Genomic DNA, 22,606 nt, shown 5'->3' on the forward strand with positions numbered 1-22,606 from the left:
GGGGCTGGGAGGAGTTGGGGGTTGGGTGGGTGGGTGTGACCCTGCCTCAGTTTCCTCAAGTACAAAATGACACGGAGCAGGTGAGTCCTCGAAACTGAGGTAGTTAACAAACCCTTGGTGGCTTTAGTTCTCAAAGAACCATTTTCCTGGAATGCCCGACCTTCAACGCCGGGTGATCACACCTCAACTCTACCTGATAATCATAGATTATCATGTCTAGTCCATCGTAAAGATGTAGTCTAAGAACTCAAAGAAACAAATAAAAACAAAAAACAAAATATGTAGCATCAAGTTCCACTAAACCACTCCAAACTGAAACAGAAAAAAAAAAAAAAGTGCAAAGACTTTTCCAGAAGGATGTCCATCATGAACTCAAACTCAGTAGGTCTCAAATGGCATATTTGGGGCTGGGACTTATTAACTTAAGAGTCAATGCTTTAAAAAAAAAAAAAAGAAAAAAGAAAAGAAAAGCTCAAGTTTTGCTCTTCTGATTATCTTCAAACGTGGCAGTTTCAGGAGATCTGCTCCTTAAAAGAAGGGCTGGAATACCACTGGACCACTGAGTCAGGTGACCTTACCATTCCATCCACTGGCAGCCTGCAGTGTGCAACGCCATACACGGGTCAGTCTTCATAGCGACACATCAGGACCGGCCTCGACCCCTTTTTCCTGCTAGTCAGGTAACAAAAGGAAGCAATTAGAGAATGGAAAACAGGATCGTGTTACATCTACACACACATCTACTGTTCTGTGTCCCTCACTCTCACACACTCGCACTCAGCATTAACTGCAGAGGGAGAATTTGCGTAAACACGTAAAAACATGAATTTACATACATTAGAAGACAAAGCATTCTGACAGACTTGCACGCCCTCTGACGTAACATGCACATGTCAATGCCTTAAAGAGGACGACAAGCAGAGAATCGGCCTGGTTTGGATAATTTAAAAACAAAGAAAAACAAAACTTAAAATCGTCTGAGGTGCAGCAGGTGAAACGTGGACACGCTTAACGACGGGCAGAGAAGAAGGGAAGGGGAGTGGGGGGGGTTAAAAGCAGCCATTATTATCTAGAAAAGCAAAAACGGAACAAAAACACTACAAGCAAGTCATGCAGGGCAGTTCTCTATCACAGTAGCACAATATCAAACCTCCAGATAAACATGCAAGATTAGTATCCAGGCCTTCAACAGCTAGGTAGATCCTTCTGGGACAAGGAAAAGCTTCACTTTGAAATTAATAAATCAAATTGTGCTTTTACCCACCCCCCCCACCAGTAACAAAAGGGACTTGTATGACCGACTTGTAGGGGGGGGTGGGGGTGGGGCTTACTCTTAATGCTGCATTGACAGTGAATTTAGGACACCAATTTGTGAGACATGTTTTTGGACATGAGAGGAACTCATAAGGATGAAGTATGTCACTACACATACAGAGCACTTGAGAGATGCCGACTATAGAAGTAGGTGATTTGGAATTTGATGGCATGCAAGGTGACACTGTAGCATGTGGCCAACATTGGCAAACCTTTAGTCCATTTTCTTCCACAAGGAGCCTTAAAATTTGAAGGCAATTTGAAGAGAGAATTTGCCGAAACATGAATTTGCAACACAATTTGAAGTTTTGTACACGTGTGCGTGTATGTTTATTAAAGCAGACAAACAGCAAAGAATACAAGCCAAAATGTAAAGCCAAAAAATAGGACTACGATGGTCCTTTTTTTTCTTTTCAATAACAAGACACGCATTACTTTGTGACAATACAAATTGTATTTTCATTTGTTTTAAATACATGTTTAGGAGACATATGCTTTGTTGCTGTTAGCTACTTAAAACATGGAAACCAGAATCTCTAAAAACATACATAAAGCTATAGCCAAATAGACAGCTCGAGCACATATTTGCATCTAAAAATTTTTTTCAAACTTTGTTATGGAAAATCTTTTAAACGACCATCTTAAAAATAAAAATAATAATAATAATAATAATAAAAAAAGAAAAAGGAAAAAAGAAAAAAAAAAGAAAACCAGTTCGCCAGAAACAGGTGGGAGTGTGACTATTGTTTGAGTCCAAGCGGATTATTAAAATATGTACAAAAAGATATCTTGCCAGATGTCACCAATTTTGAGGAAAAAATGCAGGCAACCGTATGGGATTGAGGGCCAATCAGATCAAGTCTCTAAATAAAAAGACAAAAACAAAAACAATAAACACGTATTTTGTTATCAAAGCCCTACTGGTTTACTTCCACTGTTGCCCAAAAGAATCCTGATAAAATTCCTGGTTGTCAGATTTGTAACCAGAATAGTTACCAGAATGATCACCACCTTGGAGCGGTTGCTGAGCAATGGGTTGAGAGCCCCAGTTCTGATTATTGGTCTGGCGACGCTTGGAATCTGGCTGGTTGTACCCATCAGCTTTGCGCTTTCCTCCTACATTTCCACCGCGGCCACCCCGCGCACCACGTACCCCTCCTCGCCCTCTCGGCTGCACGCCTCCTCTTGCGCCCCGCCCGCCGCGGCCTGGTCCCGGCCCGCCACGCTGGGAGAAGCTGGACCTGCCCCTGGGTGCACCGGCGCCGCCGCGTCCCCTGGCTGGAGAGGATCCTCCCCGGGAGCCCCTGTTGCCACCGCGCCCTCGGCTCGGGGCCTGGAAGTCGTCATAACCGTAGTAGGGGTCGTCGTAGCCGCCGCGGTAGTTGTGATAGTCATAGCCATAATAGTCATAGTAGTCCTCATAACCATAGTAGTCGGGGGGATACGCGTAGCCGCCCCGGTTGCCGCCTCTGCCCCGGCCTCTGACAGGTGGAGGCATGTGGGGAGGGGGAGGGTAGTAGTAATAGTCATCATACCTGATGAGATAAAGAAGGCAAGAAGTAAGAATGAACAAAACTATGGGCAAGGACAGACAGCGGCGTCCTGATCCGCCCGTCATTAGAAAATGAGACAAAACGTTTCTTACATTTGTGTTTTGGCTGCTTGTCTCTGGGCTTTGCGTTCCTTCCTCTTCTGATCTGGTGGTTTGGCAAAAACAATCTCAATCGGCTCTCCCTCCAGCTCCTTCCCGTTCATTTCTTCTAATGCCTGAGCAAAGGAAGCGACAACATTTGTACACGTGACTTTTGGTTCAACAAACTTATTTAGATTGAGGCTGAGGAGCTGAAATATGACACAAACAGCAGAAGTACAGAAAGTGGGTACCTTCACTGCACCATCCCTCTCTTCAAAGTGAATGAAAGCATAGTCTTTGAGTTTCTTAACTCGCTCCAGGTTTCCAAACTCACTGAAGGACTTCTCCAGGATCTCCTCTGTGACACCGTTGGCGAGGTTTCTCACAAATAAAACCTTCACCTGTGAAATGGACGGAGAGAAGGTCACACCTCATCTCTCTCTCCTCCTTTAAGTTTATCATCGTGAGATGCAAAACATCTTCCAGCCCTTTATCTCCTTAACGGTGCCATCTTCACTGTTTGCCCAGTTGTTCCAAGCGACATTTCAGGACTATTTTTCTGAAGCTCACCTTGGCCATGACCTCTGGGTCGGGGTCTTCGATGGGATCGGCCCACTCCACTGTCACCACGTTGCCCCAAACCTTCACCTTCCCGCTCATTAGCCGGCGACGGGCCTGAGCAGCTGTTTTGTGATCTTCATACTCCAGGAAGCAGAAACCCCGGTTCTTCTTTTTGTCATCGGGTTGATGGTACAGTATGACATCACTGAGGCCCTCTTTACAGACAGAAGAAAAAGATTGTGCGATTAAGTTTAAGTGGTTTGGATTAGAGTTTGGAAAAACAGCCGAGATCTATAAAAATAACAGATCAGGATTTTTTTCTTTTACCTGTGACTTTAGCAAACTCTTCTACTATCTGCTCCTTTGTTTTACTCTTGGGAATAGAGCCAACAAATAGCCTGTTGTTGGCGACAGATATACACACCCCGATGTGCTTGCCGGGGCGAATCTCATGATTATTGCACTGTAAAAAAAAACATACATCACGTCACGCACACAGACAATGACGACAGCTGACAATCAGTTCGACTGCCTCTCACTTTGAGACTCTTTCTGCCCCCTATTCCTAATATCCAGCACACGGAAATGTTTTGTGCAGACAAGTTACTTGGCCGCTGAACAAAAACTACTGTCCCGACTCAATTTCAGTTTCCTGGTTTCTGCTGAGCTGTGAATTCCTGACAGACTCACCAGCTTCACCGCCTCCTGGGCCGCTTCTTTAGTGCAGAACGTGACGAAGGCGTAGCCCCTGTTCAGGCCGCTCAGGGGGTCCATCATTAGCCGGAGGTCCCAGATAGGTCCGGCCTTCTCAAAGAGAGGAACCAGCTCGTCTTCGAACAAGTCGCGGGGAATCTTCCCAACAAATATCTAGGAGAAGAAAGAAAGAATATATATTTTTATTTTCTATAAAACAACACGGGGGGGAAACTGACAAAAAACATTTAACTCAATCAGTATTTCTTGACCAATGTGAAATCTTCAAATAGATTTCAGCCATTAAACAGCTTCAAATGAAAAAGTAGGCATCACTAGCAGCTGTTAATTTGTGAACAGGTTCAGATGATTAATGACATTTGTCCTTCCGTGTTAGGAAAACGTTTTTAAAAGACTTGTACTGATCAGGGTGAAGTGAAATAGTTCAAAGGGATCATGTCAAAGTCAGGACGCACTACGTTCACTTCAACATCCATCGTCACAATGAAAATATTTCTCACATTTGAAGATACAACATGTAAAATATTTGTCCATTACATCCCAGTAGCCACTGTCTTTTCCCGGTGTGACATAACAGCAAACAGAACACTTCATATTTGCATTTACTCTGAACACATCATGATAAAGCCTACCTCTGTTCCAACCGTGGGCTGGGCACCTGAGTACACGTCCTCGGGCGGGGGGCCGCCATACTTTCGCTGTCCTGTTGTTACGTCAAGTGTGTAGTTGGTTCTGTCCAGGAGTTCTTTGATTTTAGCCTCATCGGGTCCTTTAGTAGAATCTGAAACTTTAGTCCCTTGTTTCTCCCTCTGCCTGTAAGTCTTCATTACCCCACAGAGAAAGGCACTTTTGTTCTGGAAGAGAGAACAAACTGTTACAAACGTACACGGGATTTACCTTCTACTACTGAGGGGAGAGCGGGAGAAAAGAGCGGTAACACAAGGACACATACATTATACAACAAAACTGAGTACACTCCTGGTCCATATAAGTAAAATATGAAGTGTCTGCTTTTGTTTTAATGACAGATGTGTAACGACAGCAGTTTGACACAAATCTGTGCAGAGATGTTCTGCCATTGTTCAACTGTTCTTTGCTGGAGGGGTTTTTTTTTGCTATATGTCCCACTTTAAAATACTCCACATGTTTTTCTATTGGATTCAGGTCAGGGGACAAATTTCTCCAGGTTTGTCGTTTCCACATTTTTCTTCTTTACAAACTCTTTTGTGCTTGGGATCATTGTCGTGTTGGAAAACTCCTCTCCTGCCAAGCTTCTTAAGGCTGGGACACGTCTTTTCAAGCAGTATTTGAGTAAACAAACCTGCATTTGTGGCACCATCTATAAATGTCATCTCCCCTGCACCCTTTCCTCTCATGCAGCCCCATGTCAGCTCACCCCCACCTCCCTGCTTCATGGTCGGCACTGTGCAGTCACTGTGGTGGTCTGGGCCAGGTTCACCAAGCAGGCTGGAGCCAAACTAATTAATTTTGGTTTCATGTGACCAAACAACATTCTGCCAACATTCATACTGAATTCATTCTTACTTACTTTCTTACTCTTACATGTTGCATTAGACACACTGAGAAAGCTGCGGTGTGCACTGGTTATTTTTAGAAATTTGTTCATGTAATTATCCTTGACTGGAAATAGTGAGTGTACTCAGTTTTGATGCAGCCATCACAGGTAACCTGACTTCTGTTGCCGTGGTCACAGGTGTACGGATTTGTTGCATTGAGGTTGTACTTTGGGGACCGCAGTTTCAATGCAGTCCATATACATGAGATCAAACACACTTCAACTTAGACATAACACAGTTACTGTAAGATGATACAATTTTGTTATATACAATAAGATCTGCACCAGTTTAACAAAGAGCAGCTCTTTGTCTTTCAGAGTGTCACTCCACACCCTGAAGACAGCGCGTTCAGAACTTACTTGCACGTGTGACAGATCACTCTCTTTGAACTGGACCAGCACTTGCAGGGCTCCCTCCTCATTGAATTCTTTCAAAGCTTCAATAGCCCTTTCGTCTAGGTCACTATGTGCTACCAAGCCTGAGAAATACAGCAAAAACAAACTGTAAATATGGTGTTTAAATAAATAAAATTGGCATTATCACCTGAGGAGGTTAACACCGAGAAACAGAGTGAGTGTGACACACGCAGCTATGAAGCAGTTGGACAATAGGCTTAGTAATGATTGATCTGTCCTGCAAGGAACAAAAGAAAATGATAGCTGAAGGGACAATGGCCTGATTATGTCCAAGTGTCATTACTATGTGTGTGTTAACCATTTACTGTCACATACAGTGCCAAGTTTCAAAACAGTCTCCTCAAAACATGCAGCAGATAACTGGTACAACTGACACTTTCGAAATGAACAACAAAGGGACAGTGTTACTCAAACATCAAACACGGATGCTGTTAACACCACATTTCAAGATCCCGCAAAACACTTCAAACAAACCCCCTTTTCTATTAACAGTCATTTTAACCACGCTCTTGATGACACCCTTTGCGGCTCCTACAGCGTCCTCTAAAAAGAGCACAATTCACCTACTGCAGCCAGACAGCTGCTTTATTGTTTCTGCACATGTCACAGTACCAGCTGGCTTCAATCTACCTTCCTTAAACCATTTACGGCTACACCCATCCTTTTATCCATTCAATCCAGCCTCAGTACTTAAGAGCATGACAATATACACACACACACACAGAGCCGAAGCAACGTATTGATGTGCAACAACGAAGGTACTTTTAAAGGGTGATGTACAAACATAACAGGAAATGTTTTATTGATCTTGAATAAGAAATGTGCCTCTCATGATTTCATCTAAAAGGTTACAAGCTGGGTAATTCATGGTAGAGTCTGTTGCAGTGTAGAAAGAAGGATGCACACAGGATTTCTTTATCTTGCAATCTACCCGCTCTCTGTCATCTTGGCACTCTAATGGTCAGTAAACAACTTTAAACCGTTACTGATAATACTACAAAGGAACTGATGAGTGACTGTTGTTTCATTGTCCTGGTAACCATTGTTTCAAGCAATTAATATTAGCGGATTAGCCTGGCGATATTCCACATTTACGTGACTTTCAACACATCTCACAAGAAGACTAAAATTAGAAATGTGTTTGTCCGTCTCTCAGTACTTTCTGGCCTCCCTCTGGGTAACCCCAGCCTTACTGGTTTGTACTAGAAACACAAGTCTTTAATAAGGAGGCCACAAACAACTTCAGTTGCAAAACATTTCAGTGTTTTCCTAAACCAACTGGTCGCTGCAGATATATCAAGCTTGAGATACATAGGATCCATCGTTGATTTTAGTCTGTTCATGGAATTTGTTGGCAATAATTTCAGTATAAAATAGCCTCATCCTGCCAGCAAAACGCAAAACTAGACATTCATGGCACTTGCCCTAAAACAAAAATCTCTCTGGCCCAACAATAAAGAAACGTCTCTGGAAAACACATCTCTGACAAGTCCTGTGTTGCAAGACTGTGGTGGCACCTAACGTCTCTCTCTGAGCAGGTAAAAGGCAGGACACAACAGCAGAGCGCAGCGTGAGATGAAATTTCTGCTTACCTGCTACGTAAAGATCATCTAGCTTCTCAGCAACTTTCTGAGGTAAACCCGCTTCCAGTAAAGCCTGGAAATGTTCTGAGTGGGTCACCGCCGCCGTAGTGTCCATCGGTTCCTCCGTACCGTTCCCGTTTACATGATCTGTGGCCATGTCTCCAGACATCTGCGCAGGTGAGAGCAAGAGCAGAGTTACCAACAACATCACTGCAATTCAAAGCTACATCAACAAGCAACAGTTTACATTTGAGTCTATATTATATAGTCAATCACAAACGTGTTATAAATGTGCAACACTGACATAACAACAACTTTGAACAGCCAGTCCTCCCTAACCCTTCTGACCCTGGTCTTGAAGAGGGACCCTGTGGGAAACTGCAATTTCATGACCTCAACTGCCTTCAAGTTGTTGTGTGTGTCAGTCAGTAATTACAATACAGACAACTTAGTATCTATCAATTACAGAAACCCTAGTATGCAGCCAACAACTGTTTTTATTTTCAATCAATATAGCATTTATATTCCTTCAGGATCAATCGATTCTATTCTACTTGCTTATTTTGTCTGATCAGCTGTGTGAAATACAAAGTTTTTCAATTTAGTATCATATGAAAGACAATCAAACTGACAATATTCACACCGGAGAAGCTGCCAGCAGAGGATATTTGGCATTGTTTATTTATTCATTTCAGCTGTAGAGCATTGATCAATCTAATGTAAACCCGGGGTAGGTAGGTGCCCAACAACAAATCTTTGCCCCAGGGCCACATACGAGGTTTATACGGCCATGCTGTAGTTCTGAGAAAAAGTGGAAAAACAACATTACGTGCAGTTTGGCGCCATCGTTCAAGACTGGACACTGCTTACAAACGGTAACGTTATCTGAGTGGCTCCTGTGCTTGCAAGTGCGAAACTGAAACAACATCAGGGTGGTGCGGTTTTGCAATGTTTGAACGTCTAATACTGTGAGGGAAAAAAACTAATGGAGTTCGCGCTTTGCAGTCAGAACTTAAACTAATAAAAAGCGCACATTTCCTGTTATAGCCAGCAGGTTTCCATACATTATCCACCACGCCTCTGTTAGCTAATGTCAGCTAGCGTCCCTGCCTCGGTAAACCACAGGCCCCAGTCTTCTCTACACGCGTGGAGGTGCAAACTGAATGATGCTAACCTTTCCAAAACAAATGCCAGAGCTAAATCCCTTCAAGTGGTTGGTCTTTCCCAAAATGTGGTGCACATTGGCAATCTCCACCACATCTGTTTAACGGGCCGTCAATCAAAGCGGGCCCGTTTTCAAAATGCCGGCTAGCCATGTAAACGAGCTGCTGCTATGTTGCTAACTCTGGCCGGTCGTGCAACGCATCCAACATTACTGTGCACAGATAGCAAGCTCAGTCACAAAACGCACTGTGTTTTCACAACTTAACGGTCACCTCGGTGTGTACATACCATGCGAATCTAAACTCGGGTGCACGATGCTGATCCGCCGTGTTGAAGGTGCTGCTGATAAAGGAAAATATTCACGCCGGTGCTTTTCAGGTTGGTTTCTTTACTCCCGGTGAAACAAAATGGCGACTACGTAACGTCGCGATCTCTGATTCTCGGTTGCATGTAAGGGGTTTCCCACATTGTTTGTCATGGGCTGCTCAGGTTTCATACATCCGGCCATCAGCGACTCTAAGCAAGTGATTTATGTATTTTATAGCTTTTGACGCTGGTATTGATTAACTTACCCTTTCCCACGATTGTAAGAAGCATATATCTCAGACTACCCCTAGCCTAAGCTTTAGCCTAGTGCTCCTGCATCTTGCGATTGTTCCCCATACAGTCTATGGTCTTCACTGCCAAGAGAAGCGATATCTTACTGAGAAATTCCCATAAATGTATATCACCTGATGCTGCTTTTGTGCTGTACAATCGAGATGTACATTCCATAACACTACTTACTCAGCGATGATTTCATTTTCATTTTCGATACGAGCCGTGTCCTTTATTTTGAAAACTAACCGGAAAAGACGAATAGTGATAGAAACTAAACCGGACTAAACACGACCGAACATGACCTTTCACATCATATTTACATTTTTATTTTTAATAAGTAAATATTTTGATTTCATTGGGTAAATAGTTTATTTAATATTTGCTGCTTTATTGTTATTGAAAATTGCATTTGGCCCAACTTGCAGTTAATTAAAACTTTAAAACATTCACACATACACACGTAACAACAATACATTAATATTCCGAGTTACAAAATACAATATTCAATGCAAAAGAAAAATAAAAGAAGAAAAACAAAAAGATTAAAATTGAGTTTTTGAAAGTGTACTTCTTTTATAACTTTTTTTTTTAATTTACAAAACCTTTTTAAACCTCTCCACAACATGTGGGCCTAGAAACTGTCAAACTCTGTTAGAGCCAAAACGATTAGTCGATTGGTTGAATGCCAGAAAATTAATTAGCAATGACTTTGTCAGTCGATTATTGGTCACTTTTCAATCAAAAGATCCAAACAATCTCTGCTTCTGAAATGCGGCGATTTTCTGAAGTTGTCAACTTGGAAAGTGAAAATTATAAAGGGCATTTTCAGTATATTGTAACAAACACAACAAATAATTAGTTGATTGAGAAAACAATCATTACATCAATCAATAAAAAAAAAAGAAGTTGCATCACTTTATTAGTTCTTTGTCACTGACCAAAGGTGTAGTGCTTTTCTCTATTTTTTAATTTTTTAATTTATTTTTGTGTATTTTTTAAATGTATTTTTACCCCGGATGTTTCGTCACATCTTGGGGGCGTGGCTTTTTGACACTGTGGAACGCTCGCGTTGCTATTGGCTGAGCGCGAAATTTCAAATGTCGTAGGAACAACAGACGCAACTTGGAGTAGACAAACAAACTTAGCGATACAAATTCTCTGCTGAAATGTGTTTGTAAAGTTAACCAACCACCTAGTAAAACAAATTGATAGAGTCCGGAGATAACCATTTTTACGTTTGCGATTATAAACGACCTTTTAATCTCAAAGCGAAATGGATATCGCCACGTATTTACAGTAAGTCAGCATTGGACATGATGTACGCGGTGTTAGCTTATTGCTAGTGGTTAACTTCAGCGGTACGAATGTATCGCTCTTTTTTAACTAATTTAAACAAGACAAAACTATCAGATGTGATGCCAATTTCCTTGAATCTATCTATACTTTTACTTCGTAGGTGTTTTGAAGCCAGATTTAGCTCATACACAGGAGACGACCCTCTGGATCCATGGGACAAGTGAGTAGCATTCATTTTGACTGTTAGCGTTAGCTAGCTAATGATTTAGATTGACCTGAGAAACGTGAACTTGACGTTTTTTAAGTGAAAGTACTAATACCACAATGTGGAAATACTCCATTACAACACCTGCACTTAAAACCCAACATAAGTAAAACGATGTAAATATAATCATGAAAGTTCCTTTAAACTATCTTAATAAAAACGACTCCTGTCACCCAAAGTGAGGCATTCAAACGGGTTGTTTTGTCAACCAATATTTTTGTAATTGTGATTATTTAAATAATTATCCCGAAAAAAGCAGCAAATCATCACGTTTGATCAGCTGAGTTCACACTTCACTGTATATGTTCTCAGGTTTGTGGAGTACCTGGAGCAGAGATTACCTGCAGACAGTGGCACTGGGATGTCTGTGGTGTTTGACACTCTTGTGCAGACATTTTTGAACGTGGAGCGATACGCAAATGACATCAGATATGTGAACTACTGCATCAAATGTGTAAGTCTGAGTCAACTATTACTCTCAGGCAGGAATCACACAAACCGAGTTCAATTTCTTTTCAGACTGCTGAACCCTCATGATTATTTTTCTTCATTTTAACTACTGTCTTCCAGGCCAGTTATTATTCCGACCCCATAGCTCTGTACAGTCACGTCTTCAGTAAGGGCATCGGCACCAGGACTGCTGCGCTGTACGTGGCCTGGGCACAGCAGTTTGAGCAGAGGGGCCTTAATGAACAGGCCGATGCTGTGTACCAGAAAGCAGTGGAGAACCAAGCCCAGCCAGCTGACACTGTTCTCCACGAATACAGGTAACAACACAGATACTGTGATACAGGGTAGAGCTGCTGCTCATGGAAAATACTCCGGTTTGCCTGTTTTTCATCTGTTTGTATGGTTGTTCTTTAGTCTTCTAGAGTCAATTTAATTGCCCAGGTTTGGTGTTTTGTTTTCAAATCACTCACCAAAAACGCACAGAAATCAGACAGACTGTGTTTCTGCTGATTGTTGTTGCTGACTGGGCCCATAGTTCGTTTGAGTTCTCGATATCTACAAGTACACTTTAGTCTGGACCAAGTTTATTGATCTTGTTGATTTGTTGTTGTTTTTTTTACCAGGACATGAGGAGGTTTGTTTGTTTTTTGGCAAAAATGCTTGTGTCCAAAATCTAAAGGTTTTCACCTATCTTTATCTAACCAATAGTTTTTTTTTTTTTAAGTTTTGTGGAGCGAAAACTGAAAAACTAATTTATAATGTATGAATGTCAGACTTTACTGTATGGTCTTACACTTAATCATTACATACGTTACATAGTTGTCTGAGTGTGTACTTAACATTTTAGAATAATACAGTTATTGTTAGAATAATATCTCACCATATCTGCACAACAAGAACTTTGATGGGATTGTAAAGCACTTCTGGTCAACTCCTGTTGTTTTAAAATGTTTTATATGAATAAAAGTGACTTGAGTTGCTAAAAAATAGTAAATCTGATCTGCAGGCAGTTTCAAACAAGAACCAGGAACCAGACACCAGGATCAGGTGAGATATATTTACTTGCTTACTTATTTGTTTCTTTAAAATGTCCAATATAACATGTCAGCAACTGTTTGATTTTTATTTATTTGGTTTTTTATATAGCAGGAGGTCGAAATCCTTTACAGAACTCCAATTTAACCAATCAGATTTCATCCTACAGAGAACCAGCCACTCAGAGCAAGGTGTGTGTGAATCTCCACAACAATTGTTTAATGAGTTGTTGTTGTTGTTGTCTTTTCAAACCCACTTACTCTCTGTCCTCTGTTAAAGGCCTCTGTGGACTGTCTGTCCAAACCTGCTGCAGTTAAAACAACCATCATGTAAGTGAAAACCACTGTTTGTTTCCTGTAAGATGAAGTCTCTGGTTCTGTCAGTCGGCCAGCAGGTGGCGACCAAAGACTGAAATGTTTTGAAGGATAAACAAATGATGGCAAGAGGATGTTAAAACAGAGAAACAGAATAAAGACACAATAAAACAAAAGTTGTCATGTCTGTGACCATGTTGGATTTATATTCAATTATTGATCAACAGAAAATTAATCAGCAGAGAGATTCCAGGTCCAGTTTCTCAAATGTGATTTTCTTTGTTGTCAATGATTTGAACGTGAATTTTTCGATCTGCCCATCGGACCAAACGAGACTTACATACTTACATATTTTATCATGTAGACTTACAGGTATGATTCCTGATTGGTCACCAGCACAGCGTGTGCACTGTGAAAGCAGCAAAGTGCTTTAGAAACATACGTCCACCAAAGCTAGATATGATTATCCTCTGACCTGTGTTCTCCTCTGCAGAGTCTCCCGCTCTGAGACCTCAGGAGCGATTCCCTCCGGTCAAGGCTCCAGCGTTCAGACGGTGGCAGCGTACATGAAGGACGAACTGGTCTGTGAAGGGTCTGAATTTTCCTTCGAGGAGGTCCGAGCTGCCAAATACTTCCGTCAGCTCCAGGAGAGGCAGGAGAAGCAGCACAGAGAAATGAGTGAGTCCAACTGCAGAGGGAAAATAACATGAAGTGCTGTGAGATAATTAAGACGTAAAAATGAATCTCAACTACAGAAAACAATCATGTGTTGTTGTGTATTTAGTGAGTTATTAACTTTGTTGTAACATCTTTTTTCGAAGTGGAGAAGTGTCTGATGGAGCACGAGGAGGGCATCCGCCGCATGGAGTCCATGTTGCAGAGATTAGACCACAGTCTGGAGGCCTGTGGAGGGTTAACCAGCCAGACTTCATCACAGAGGGTGAGACTGCTAGTTCAACTATTTTTTTAATAAACTACACTACATTTAATGCCACGGTGAACCGTCACTGTTCTTGGGTTACAGCCCAAACTCAACCTATATATGGGAGTAAATTGTAATTGCAGTTGTGTACTGTGGATACAGCAGACTGACAGATTATTTTACATGTAAATTAAACAAAAAGGCAGAATGTGTACCTGCTAACAGAACAATATTCAGTCTCCCACTGTCAACGTCCTGGTAACGAACGCTAGAAAACATAAAGCTTGGTGAGTGTATGATATTAAAAAAGCAACAGAAATCGTCTTAGTTACGCGACAACAGCAGAAATTGAATGAAACCATGAATGTTACTTTCTGTGTTACAGCTTCCTGTTGTAGAAACGGCCCCCAGTGTGAACCCCGACCCCCCCCAGCTGCCTCTTGCTCGTCCTCGGCCCTCCAACCGTCTGAGCAGCCGGCGCTCTCTCGGCTTGAGATTACACACCGAGCCGACCTTCATCCCAGACGCCGCCGTCCCAGAACCTCCTCTGCAGCAAAACCACATCAGGCCCGTCGACACTTACGCTCTGAGCTCAGAGGTATCCCATCATGCCTCTGTCCTGGCTGACAGGAGTGTTCATTTACCAGCATCAGCAGCGGCTTCAGTGTCCACAGACCAGGCGTCCGTCGTCCAGACCTCGATGGTTGAGCCTCAGTCGGTTCAGCGGCCTGTGAGCTTCCAGCAGATGAACCTGTCCCTGCACAGAGCGGATGGTGTCTGTGCCGTGAACAATGATGTTCTCTGCCAGAACGCTGCAGTTCAGCCCCGCAGCTGGGAGAGCTGTCGACCCGCGGAGCAAAACACCACTCATCAGTGAGTCGCTTCTAAATGTGCTCAAAAGATTTCAGATGTAAAATTACAACATTACAACTTTGTTTCTGTAACGACACTTTGCTGTCACGCAAACATTTTATTTACTTTTATTTACTGTTTTATTTTATATATATATATATATATATATATATATATATATATATATATCAGAAACTTAAAGCTCCATATTTTCTTCTTCTCCTGTGTTTTATTTGAAGTGTTGATCCATAAGAAGATATATTTGTGGTTTAAGAACCAAAAACCATCTCAGTGTAGTTTCACATCTCCTCTCTCAGGCTTCTCTCTGCAGCTCTAGTAACAACAGGTCGGTGAGCCAATCAGAAGAGAGGAGGCTCTGAGCCTCTCTTCTGATTGGCTGACTCTTTTCTGAGTGATCCAATAAAAATACAGCAGATTTTAGTAAAAACACCAAATCCTGTAAAGGTTTGGATGGTGGGTCCAGGTGGGCGGGGCTTGGTGACTGCTTTGTTGTGACATCACAAAGTTCCAGAAGTCCTGACGGCTGGTTTTAAGGCTCAGTTTCTGAATACAGGCTGTGTGCATTTCTCTGTGGACTGAGGCTTTGATACTTTCACAGTATTAATATAGAAGCTAGAGCTGATCTATAATCACACTACACATGGACACAGACCTGTAGACTGTGTGGAGCTCTAAAACCCAAAAAAACTGAAACCATCTGCACGGCTAGATGCCTTCAGCAATAAATGGCAAAACTTTTAAAAGTGGGGCTTCTTTTTCTGTTTTCTCAGGGATGTCAGTCAGCTCCAAGAGCCCGAGGAGAAACTCAATAGTAAGTAAAGCAGCTGTTCACATGTAAGCTCTGTGACTGCAGCTTCTTGTGAATGTTTTCAAACCCTCTCTGTTTTCTCCATCAGTGTCACAGGGGGGTGCAGTTAACCTGTCTCACGTCACTCCTAACAATTCACTGGGCTTTGTTCAGGCCACACCGTCAAGGGTGCTGCCGTCACCCACCGTCAACACACGGGAAGCACTGGGTGAGCACCGCGGCCTCGTGTCTTTTGGTGAACGGGGGTTTACAGTTCTTGTATACCTTTTTTTTTTTTGTAGGAGGTAGTTAAAGATATGCACAGATTTTGTTATTGCACTTTTTGCACAATTTTTTCTTCCTGCTCAATGTTAATTTTGTCAACTGTTAGGATTCAAAAACAACAGCCTCTAGTAAGAAGGACAAAACTGTACAAGTATAAATTGATTAATGTAGTAATGATAAATAAATACATTAACTAATGCAAAAATAATGACATCATTAATTTTGTCGTTCATACTCTGGCTCTGTCTGTTTAAATTGCATGTGAATAACATTTGATGTGGTTTTGTATCACCCAGACGTCATCATGGACATGTTCCAGGCTCCGACTCTGTTAGAGGATCCGTTCACCAACACATCAGCGCTCCACACGGCTGAGAAGGAGTTTGACGCCAGATACCAAAGATTTGGTAAATATACTGTAAACAGGAACACGTCAATGATGATGATAATCTTTATTAAATCTAACTGGAATGTGGTGACTTTCCAGCGTTCCTGCATCAGTCACCAGTGCCTAAAATAAACTTTGTGACTCACTGATTGACTATTTGAATTAAGTTCTAAGAATATTCCACTTTCCAAAAAGTTGAATGTAGATATAAAAACCCTTTTGAGGCAAAATACAACAAAGTGCACATGAAAACAAAGCCTGAGTTTTTCTGTACACGAGTCTGCAGTTGTTGGTGGAGCAGTTTTGCTGCTATTTTCTGCCGAGTATCATAATGTTTCTGTCTTTCAATGATTTGAAGGAAGCACCTCCACGCTCACAAATCCTCCGGCAGCGACCCCGTTCCCCATCTTCCAGGACGACAACGACAAAGAAAACGGAAGGTAAATATGTATTTCAGGACACAGAACTGAAGATTTTCTAATTCTGTCAGGTTTAATGAGCATCCACTAAATGGCCTAAGTGTGTGACGACTTGTATTCTTTTCAGTGATTGTGTGATGAATTAAATAAATATTTGGAATGAAAATTTAAATGAATAATATTCCTGTGTCTTTGTGCTCAGTGCTGCTGCTGCCTCTGCAGGGGAGAAGCCTAAACCAATCAGAGCTCTGGCTGAAATCCCTAAGACGGACAAACCCAACGTGAGTACTGACACAACTGATGCGTCAAGTTTGTGTGACATAGACGTGGATATCTCGGACATCAACTGTCCTACCAAGAAAATACAGTAATAGTTCACAGACAAAAGAGATTTACAGAGATTTTCATTTTAATAAATTTGCAAAAAATATTCAAAAATTCTGTTTTGTCTTCGTCATCCTGGGATATTGAGTGTAGCTTGATGAGGGATAAATTAATTTAAATGCAACATGACAAAATGTGAAAAAAGTAAAAAAGGGGTCTGAATACTTTCTGAATGTACTACTGTAAGAAATTATTCAAAACGTGTTTTTTACCTTCATGTCAACACCTTGTTTTTTATCGGTAACAGCAGGGGTCAGTGTTTGGTTGGCGTGTAAAGAGAGAGTTATTTCCTATGTCGGCTGTTGATGATGCTTCTCTGTGTTCACCGATCAGGACACCCCTCCGGACCTGATCCCAGATGAGAGCACCATGTGGGGAGCGGGCTACAACTCCCTCCACTCTCTTGCCGCTTGTCCCAACAGCACCACGGACTTCGCCATGCTGGCCCAGTTTGTCTCCACGCCGTTCACACACAAAACTCCGTTCAACGGCAACTTTTTCCAGGACCAAGGTACCTGCAGTTTCTAACGACAGATAATCCAGTACCCAACTTGGATATGCTCACGGCGCTGTGGCTCTTATCACGTATGAAGAAAATGATTTATTCTAAAATGATTTTTCCACCTTCCAGAGAACAACTGTGACGGCGGCGATGCTGATGACGATGCTTTTATCAGGCGTCAGACCAAAAAACTCAGGTATTCAAGATATCTGCTTTCCTTTAAGAAGTTTTAACAATCATATTTATTCATATTATTTATTTTAATTGTTAGCATGCAGAGCTAAACAAAAAAACAACGCACATCCCACAACACTAGTTCAGAAAAGACTCCACCATTAATGACATCTTGATGTTAAATATTTAAAACCATTAACTGATAAAACGGTTTTAAATGTGATTGTGCTGTTTGTTACAGAGAGATGCATCAATATTAGAAAAAGGACTAATATTGTGATTGTCGCCCAGCTTCACAAACATTTATTCCGCTGTGGAAAAGATATTAAATCTTCTTTGTTTTCTAGCAAAAACAATTAAGTGATAAAATAACACAATCTAAAGGCCATTCAAAGTGTAAGTGTTGATATAATCTCATAAAAGCCTCCCTGAGTCTTTGTGTTCTCTCTTCCCGCCCTCAGTCCCATCATTGAGCAGAGTCCGTGTGAGGAGAAACTCTCTGAAACAGCCGTCAGTCAGCTTCTTCCTTCCTCAGCGAGACACGGCACCATCGTCGGCGAAGGGCTCGCCGCCGCCCCACACTGCCTCACCACCTCCTCCATCACCATGGTGCAGCCCCCTCCTCCCGCCGTGCTCTCCTTCAGAGACCAGACACTCTGTGTGGCCGACGCCTCCATCCCCAGGACCACGGGACCTGTCTGGGAGGTGTACAAGAGTCCAGAGCAGCCCCCCAGACGAGCCTCTCTGGTCTCACAGAAACTGGAGAGTTCAGTCGGACCCAGAAGCGAAACTTTTAAAATCCTGGAAGACGTAGACAAACCCGCCAGTCCAGAGCCAGCCCAGAAACCAGACTACGATGTTCCCGTGAGTCCGGAGGGCGCTCTGAAACTGGACTGGCTGGCCATCAGAAGTCCTGAGCTCACAGTCCAGCCGGATCTGGACGCCTTCCTGAGTCCTTGTCGACACAAGACTGTTCCCAACAAGATACTGGACGTTCCCATGAGTCCAGAGCAGCCTCAGCTCTGTGCCGACGTGCCCATGAGCCCAATGCAGCCGCCACCTTTCAGCAACGTGGATGAGCCCATGATGAGTCCAGACAGAGGGCTGACACCCTGCGCTGACGTGTCCATGAACGCCACAGCACCGAGGGCAGCCAGGAGCAGAGCGGTCCAGCTGGTGTCAGACCCCTGGGATAACGAACTGATCTCTGATCTGCTGTCGACTCTCACCCCGCCCCTCACCTCTCACCCCCGCTGCATCACCTGGCAGTGCAACATGCCCAACATCACCCCAAAGATGACCCTCAGCATGGGTGAGGAAGAGGGCTGCGGTTATCATTTTTATTTGACCAATTGATTGAGTAACATAATCATTATTAGTTAGGGTTAGATGAGAAGATGGATGCCAGTCTTTGTCTGTTCAGTACTCGTTTATAAGCATAAAGACTGGAAATAGAGGGGAACAGTTTGCTTAAAAAATGGAAGTTGTGACAAGTCACATAAAACGACAACTACAAGTTGCTGGTTGCCTGGTAACATCGTCATGGTGACAAGATGAAAGAGTTTAACTGTCCCTTCAATGTCTAGAAAGAAATTAACAACAACCACAACCCGAAATCATATAAAACACCACAAAGACGGCGCTAATGTGAAGCTTAGAAATAATTCCCAAAATTATTCATTATTTATTAATTTGGTAAAAGAATCTTCTTCTTTTTTTTTTTTTTAAATCAAATTCAAGCAAAATTCAGGTTCCAGACAAGGCGGTGGTTAATACTGTTATGAAGTTATATTTGTTTTAAGCTGAAGTGAATAAAAGTTTCCACCTCAGTGTTAAACTGATGATGTTTGTCCTCCAACAGGAAAGGCTTCCCTGCAGGTCGACTGCATCCTCGGCCAAGGTGCTTTTGCAACAGTCTACCAGGCGACTGACCCCATGACCTCAGAGAGGATGGTTTTAAAGGTAAGAAGGTGGAGATTGGAGATAAAGACAGAGCACCATCTAAATATTTTAATAATATAAAATATATAAAGTCTTCTCTGGCGCTAAAAGAGTAAAACGTTTAATAGAGACATGAAGTGTCTGGTTCGGCCATGTTTTACTGAACATCTTCCTGTTTCCTCCTCGTGATTGACATTAACGCAGGTTCAGAAACCAGCCAATCCCTGGGAGTTTTACATCAACACACAGCTGGACGCTCGGCTACAGCCCGACATCCGTCACCTGTACAGCAGCATCCGCTCAGCTCACCTCTTCCACAACGGAAGTGTGCTGCTCGGGGAGCTGCACAACCACGGGACTCTGCTGGTGCGTTCACGGCTTTAATCTCTTCATAGATCCCTGCATGTGACACAATAATATGAAGTTAATATGAACGCTATCTTCTCCTGACTCTGTGGCTCTGCTCTCAGAACGCAGTGAACATGTATAAAACCCTGAGCGACAAGGTGATGCCTCAGCCTCTGGTCATGTACTTCACCATCTGTATTCTGCACATGGTGGAGCAGCTGCACGGCGTCCGCATCATCCACGCCGACATCAAACCGGACAACTTCCTGCTGGGAGAGAGGTAACGTTCGACGATGATATTCACTGTGAAATGATCACGTCAGTTGCCGTGTGTCTGACTCTTCTAAGGAAAGTCGCCATGGTTTGTACAAAAAGTCGCTAGATTTGTCACAAGGGGCTTTTTGGGAAAAAAATTAAGTATGTAAAGGGGTAACACCACTTCACGCTAAATAATTTTGAAAGAGCAATAATGAAAAATAAAATAATGAACGTTATGTTTTCTCTACAGCAGTCTGCAGGAACACCTCATGATCAGTGCTGTCGTCATGTTTCAGGTTCTTGGACAACAAGTGTTTTGATGCGGAGAACATGGACCACGGCCTCGTCCTCATCGACCTGGGGCAGAGCATTGACATGGAGCTTTTCCCACAAGGCACTGCTTTCACTTCCAAGTGCTTGACGTCAGGCTTCCAGTGCACGGAGATGCTCAGCGGGAAACCCTGGAACTATCAGGTGAAGACGCACAGGAGTGTGTTGTATGATTGATGTATGATTATAGAAACGTGTAAACTGATGATGTATTCAACAAATTCAGACGTTGGTTAAAAAAACGGACTAATGTAGACAGAAAATATGTTAATGCACTTTGAGGAAATGTTATTTCAGAGGTCTTACTGTGTCTTGTGTGTTCGCAGACCGACTACTTTGGAATAGCAGGGACTGTGCACTGTTTGCTGTTTGGGACATACATGCAAGTCACAAATGAAGACGGCGTCTGGAAGTCAAATGCAGTGTTTAGAAGGTAACACACACACACACACACACACACACCCTCCTTCCAAGATAAACTAATCAATCATTGGTCAATATGTAAACCAGCATTAGCTCACTACAGATGTGTGTGTGTGTTGCTGTATAAATCCAAGCAGCAACTTCAGAGGCTGAAAAATGAAAAGCCAAAAACTGCAGTTCCTCGAATGACCACTAGAGTCTGACTCCAACAGTGAGTCAATCCCCATAGACTCCCATGTTAAAATGCACTGACGTCTCAGCCCCACACACGCCCCTCCTCTTTGCCAATTTTTGGATTAGCTGGGAGTTAGGGGCGGAGTCAGACTCTGCCAAGATGGCAATGGTGAAGCAGCTCACTCTGAGCTTCAAAACTGCTCTTCAGAAACCTGTGGGTGATGTCATGATGTCCATGTATAAATCGCAGCCCATGAACACAGACACTGTAGTTTATTTAGACTCAGTCCCGCACACCGTCCTGCTGTAAATACTCACTAGAGAACCAAATGTGGATTAATCCACAGCTGAAAATAGTCCCAAACAAATGCACTATTTTCTTCTTTCTGTTTGATAAAAACTAGAGTGAGCAGCTGTTTTATGAAATTACTATTTAAAAGCTGCATCTGTAAATCTGTTCCCACTGAAATCATTGATCCTTAAAACGCCTCACAAAGTCTTGTCCCTCTCCGTCCCACAGAAACCCCCACAGCGACCTGTGGATGGAGTTCTTCCACACGCTGCTGAACGTGCCGGACTGCGGCGCCCTGCCGAGCCTGCGGAGCCTCCGCTGCAAACTGACGTCGGTCCTGCAGGAGAACTACGGCAGGAAACTGTCCTCGCTCAAGAGCCGCCTGGTGGTTCTGCTGCTGGAGAACCGCAAAGCCGCTCGGAGATGAAGACAACGGCTTTAACTTCTTCTTATCCTCCTTTTTTTAAACTGGTTCAAACTGTTTCAGAAAAATCAGTTCAGTTTTAAAAATGTGGTGAAAATGTCACTGGAGGAGGATTTGAGCGACTGACTTAGTTTAAACTGAATTTGTACATATTTTTAAAAATAAATGTAATTATTATTTAGTTGCTTTTTACAATTACATTTTTTCTGCTTTTACCTTGTGAGAATTTTTTTTTTCTTAAAAGAATAAACTTTGTGTTGAAGTGCAGTAGATTATCTTTGTGTTTTGATCTATAGTTGGAGGATTTATTGAAGCTAGTCTGCAGATATGAGTTCATATCTGATTCAACGCTTTTCTTTTGTTTTTTCTTATTTCTACTTTGAGCTACAACTTGTTTTTGTTTTTTGTGCTCTGCTCCTTTTTTTCCTCAGTATTTAATAATTATGTTTTTAAGACAAATTTTTTGCACCTTCTATAAAAAGGAAATTGAACAGATTATTTTGCCATTTTCCTTTTCTCTTTGTCAGTCCTGCCTGCTCATCTCCCCCCTGCAGCGGGTCTGCTTCTGCTGATTGACTTCTAAATTCTGTCATTAGCCAACAACAGAGGAAAGACCTCATCAGAATAACTCAGTGACTTCTCTCCGTGTTTATATTTCTGTCAGGTTAATGAATGTAACATAAGTCAGAAGCCTGTGATCTGTGCATGGATGTTCATCCGTGACCTTTGGAAATAATCTGATGATGATAAACACAAAGGT

At 42.4% G+C, this 22,606-nt stretch overlaps 2 protein-coding genes across 12 annotated transcripts; one reads left to right on the plus strand and one right to left on the minus strand.

Moving 5' to 3' along the window:
- Positions 1-6: 6 nt before the first annotated feature.
- Positions 7-9,701, minus strand: syncrip (synaptotagmin binding, cytoplasmic RNA interacting protein). 10 transcript variants are annotated; one of them, XM_087170407.1, is made up of 11 exons: positions 9,251-9,431; positions 7,808-7,967; positions 6,159-6,277; positions 4,855-5,076; positions 4,199-4,375; positions 3,836-3,971; positions 3,518-3,723; positions 3,199-3,348; positions 2,960-3,081; positions 2,326-2,849; positions 7-669 (listed from the first exon to the last, which is right to left on the minus strand). In XM_087170407.1, exons 1-11 carry the CDS (start codon positions 9,251-9,253, stop codon positions 644-646), a joined length of 1,845 nt encoding a protein of 614 aa, XP_087026533.1. In that variant the 5' UTR covers positions 9,254-9,431; the 3' UTR covers positions 7-643. The 10 variants fall into 10 exon arrangements, with proteins under 10 accessions (XP_087026533.1, XP_087026532.1, XP_023250126.1 ...); XM_087170406.1 differs by having other exon boundaries at positions 7-672; XM_023394358.2 differs by having other exon boundaries at positions 7-672; positions 2,311-2,849.
- A 973-nt stretch (positions 9,702-10,674) lies between these two features.
- bub1 (BUB1 mitotic checkpoint serine/threonine kinase) lies at positions 10,675-22,113 on the plus strand. 2 transcript variants are annotated; one of them, XM_023394280.2, is made up of 24 exons: positions 10,675-10,858; positions 11,019-11,078; positions 11,436-11,577; positions 11,694-11,890; positions 12,580-12,620; positions 12,720-12,799; positions 12,888-12,937; positions 13,416-13,600; positions 13,744-13,862; positions 14,230-14,717; positions 15,488-15,528; positions 15,614-15,733; positions 16,086-16,196; positions 16,536-16,617; positions 16,799-16,877; positions 17,314-17,491; positions 17,612-17,678; positions 18,118-18,968; positions 19,518-19,618; positions 19,802-19,963; positions 20,068-20,225; positions 20,500-20,677; positions 20,860-20,966; positions 21,651-22,113. In XM_023394280.2, the coding sequence occupies exons 1-24, from the start codon at positions 10,836-10,838 to the stop codon at positions 21,847-21,849; spliced, it is 3,819 nt and encodes a 1,272-aa protein (XP_023250048.1). In that variant the 5' UTR covers positions 10,675-10,835; the 3' UTR covers positions 21,850-22,113. The 2 variants fall into 2 exon arrangements, with proteins under 2 accessions (XP_023250048.1, XP_023250049.1); XM_023394281.2 differs by having other exon boundaries at positions 12,723-12,799.
- The last annotated feature ends 493 nt before the right edge of the window (positions 22,114-22,606 follow it).

This window comes from Seriola lalandi, unplaced genomic scaffold (genome assembly GCF_002814215.2).
Source record: "Seriola lalandi dorsalis isolate HSWRI2012SDOR001 ecotype SW California unplaced genomic scaffold, Sedor1 jcf7180002054947, whole genome shotgun sequence".
Lineage (NCBI taxonomy): Eukaryota > Metazoa > Chordata > Actinopteri > Carangiformes > Carangidae > Seriola > Seriola lalandi.

Bases quoted from the DNA above. Each gene is read 5' to 3' on its own strand.
- syncrip (XM_023394357.2), bottom strand. The intron at 4,376-4,854 runs GTAGGCTTTATC...TTCTTCTCCTAG, and splicing joins AGCCCACGGTTGGAACAGAG to ATATTTGTTGGGAAGATTCC. The intron at 3,082-3,198 runs GTACCCACTTTC...TCCTTTGCTCAG, and splicing joins AGAGGGATGGTGCAGTGAAG to GCATTAGAAGAAATGAACGG.
- bub1 (XM_023394280.2), top strand. From the start codon at position 10,836: ATGGATATCGCCACGTATTTACA. The intron at 10,859-11,018 runs GTAAGTCAGCAT...TTTACTTCGTAG, and splicing joins GATATCGCCACGTATTTACA to GTGTTTTGAAGCCAGATTTA. The intron at 16,197-16,535 runs GTAAATATACTG...AATGATTTGAAG, and splicing joins CGCCAGATACCAAAGATTTG to GAAGCACCTCCACGCTCACA.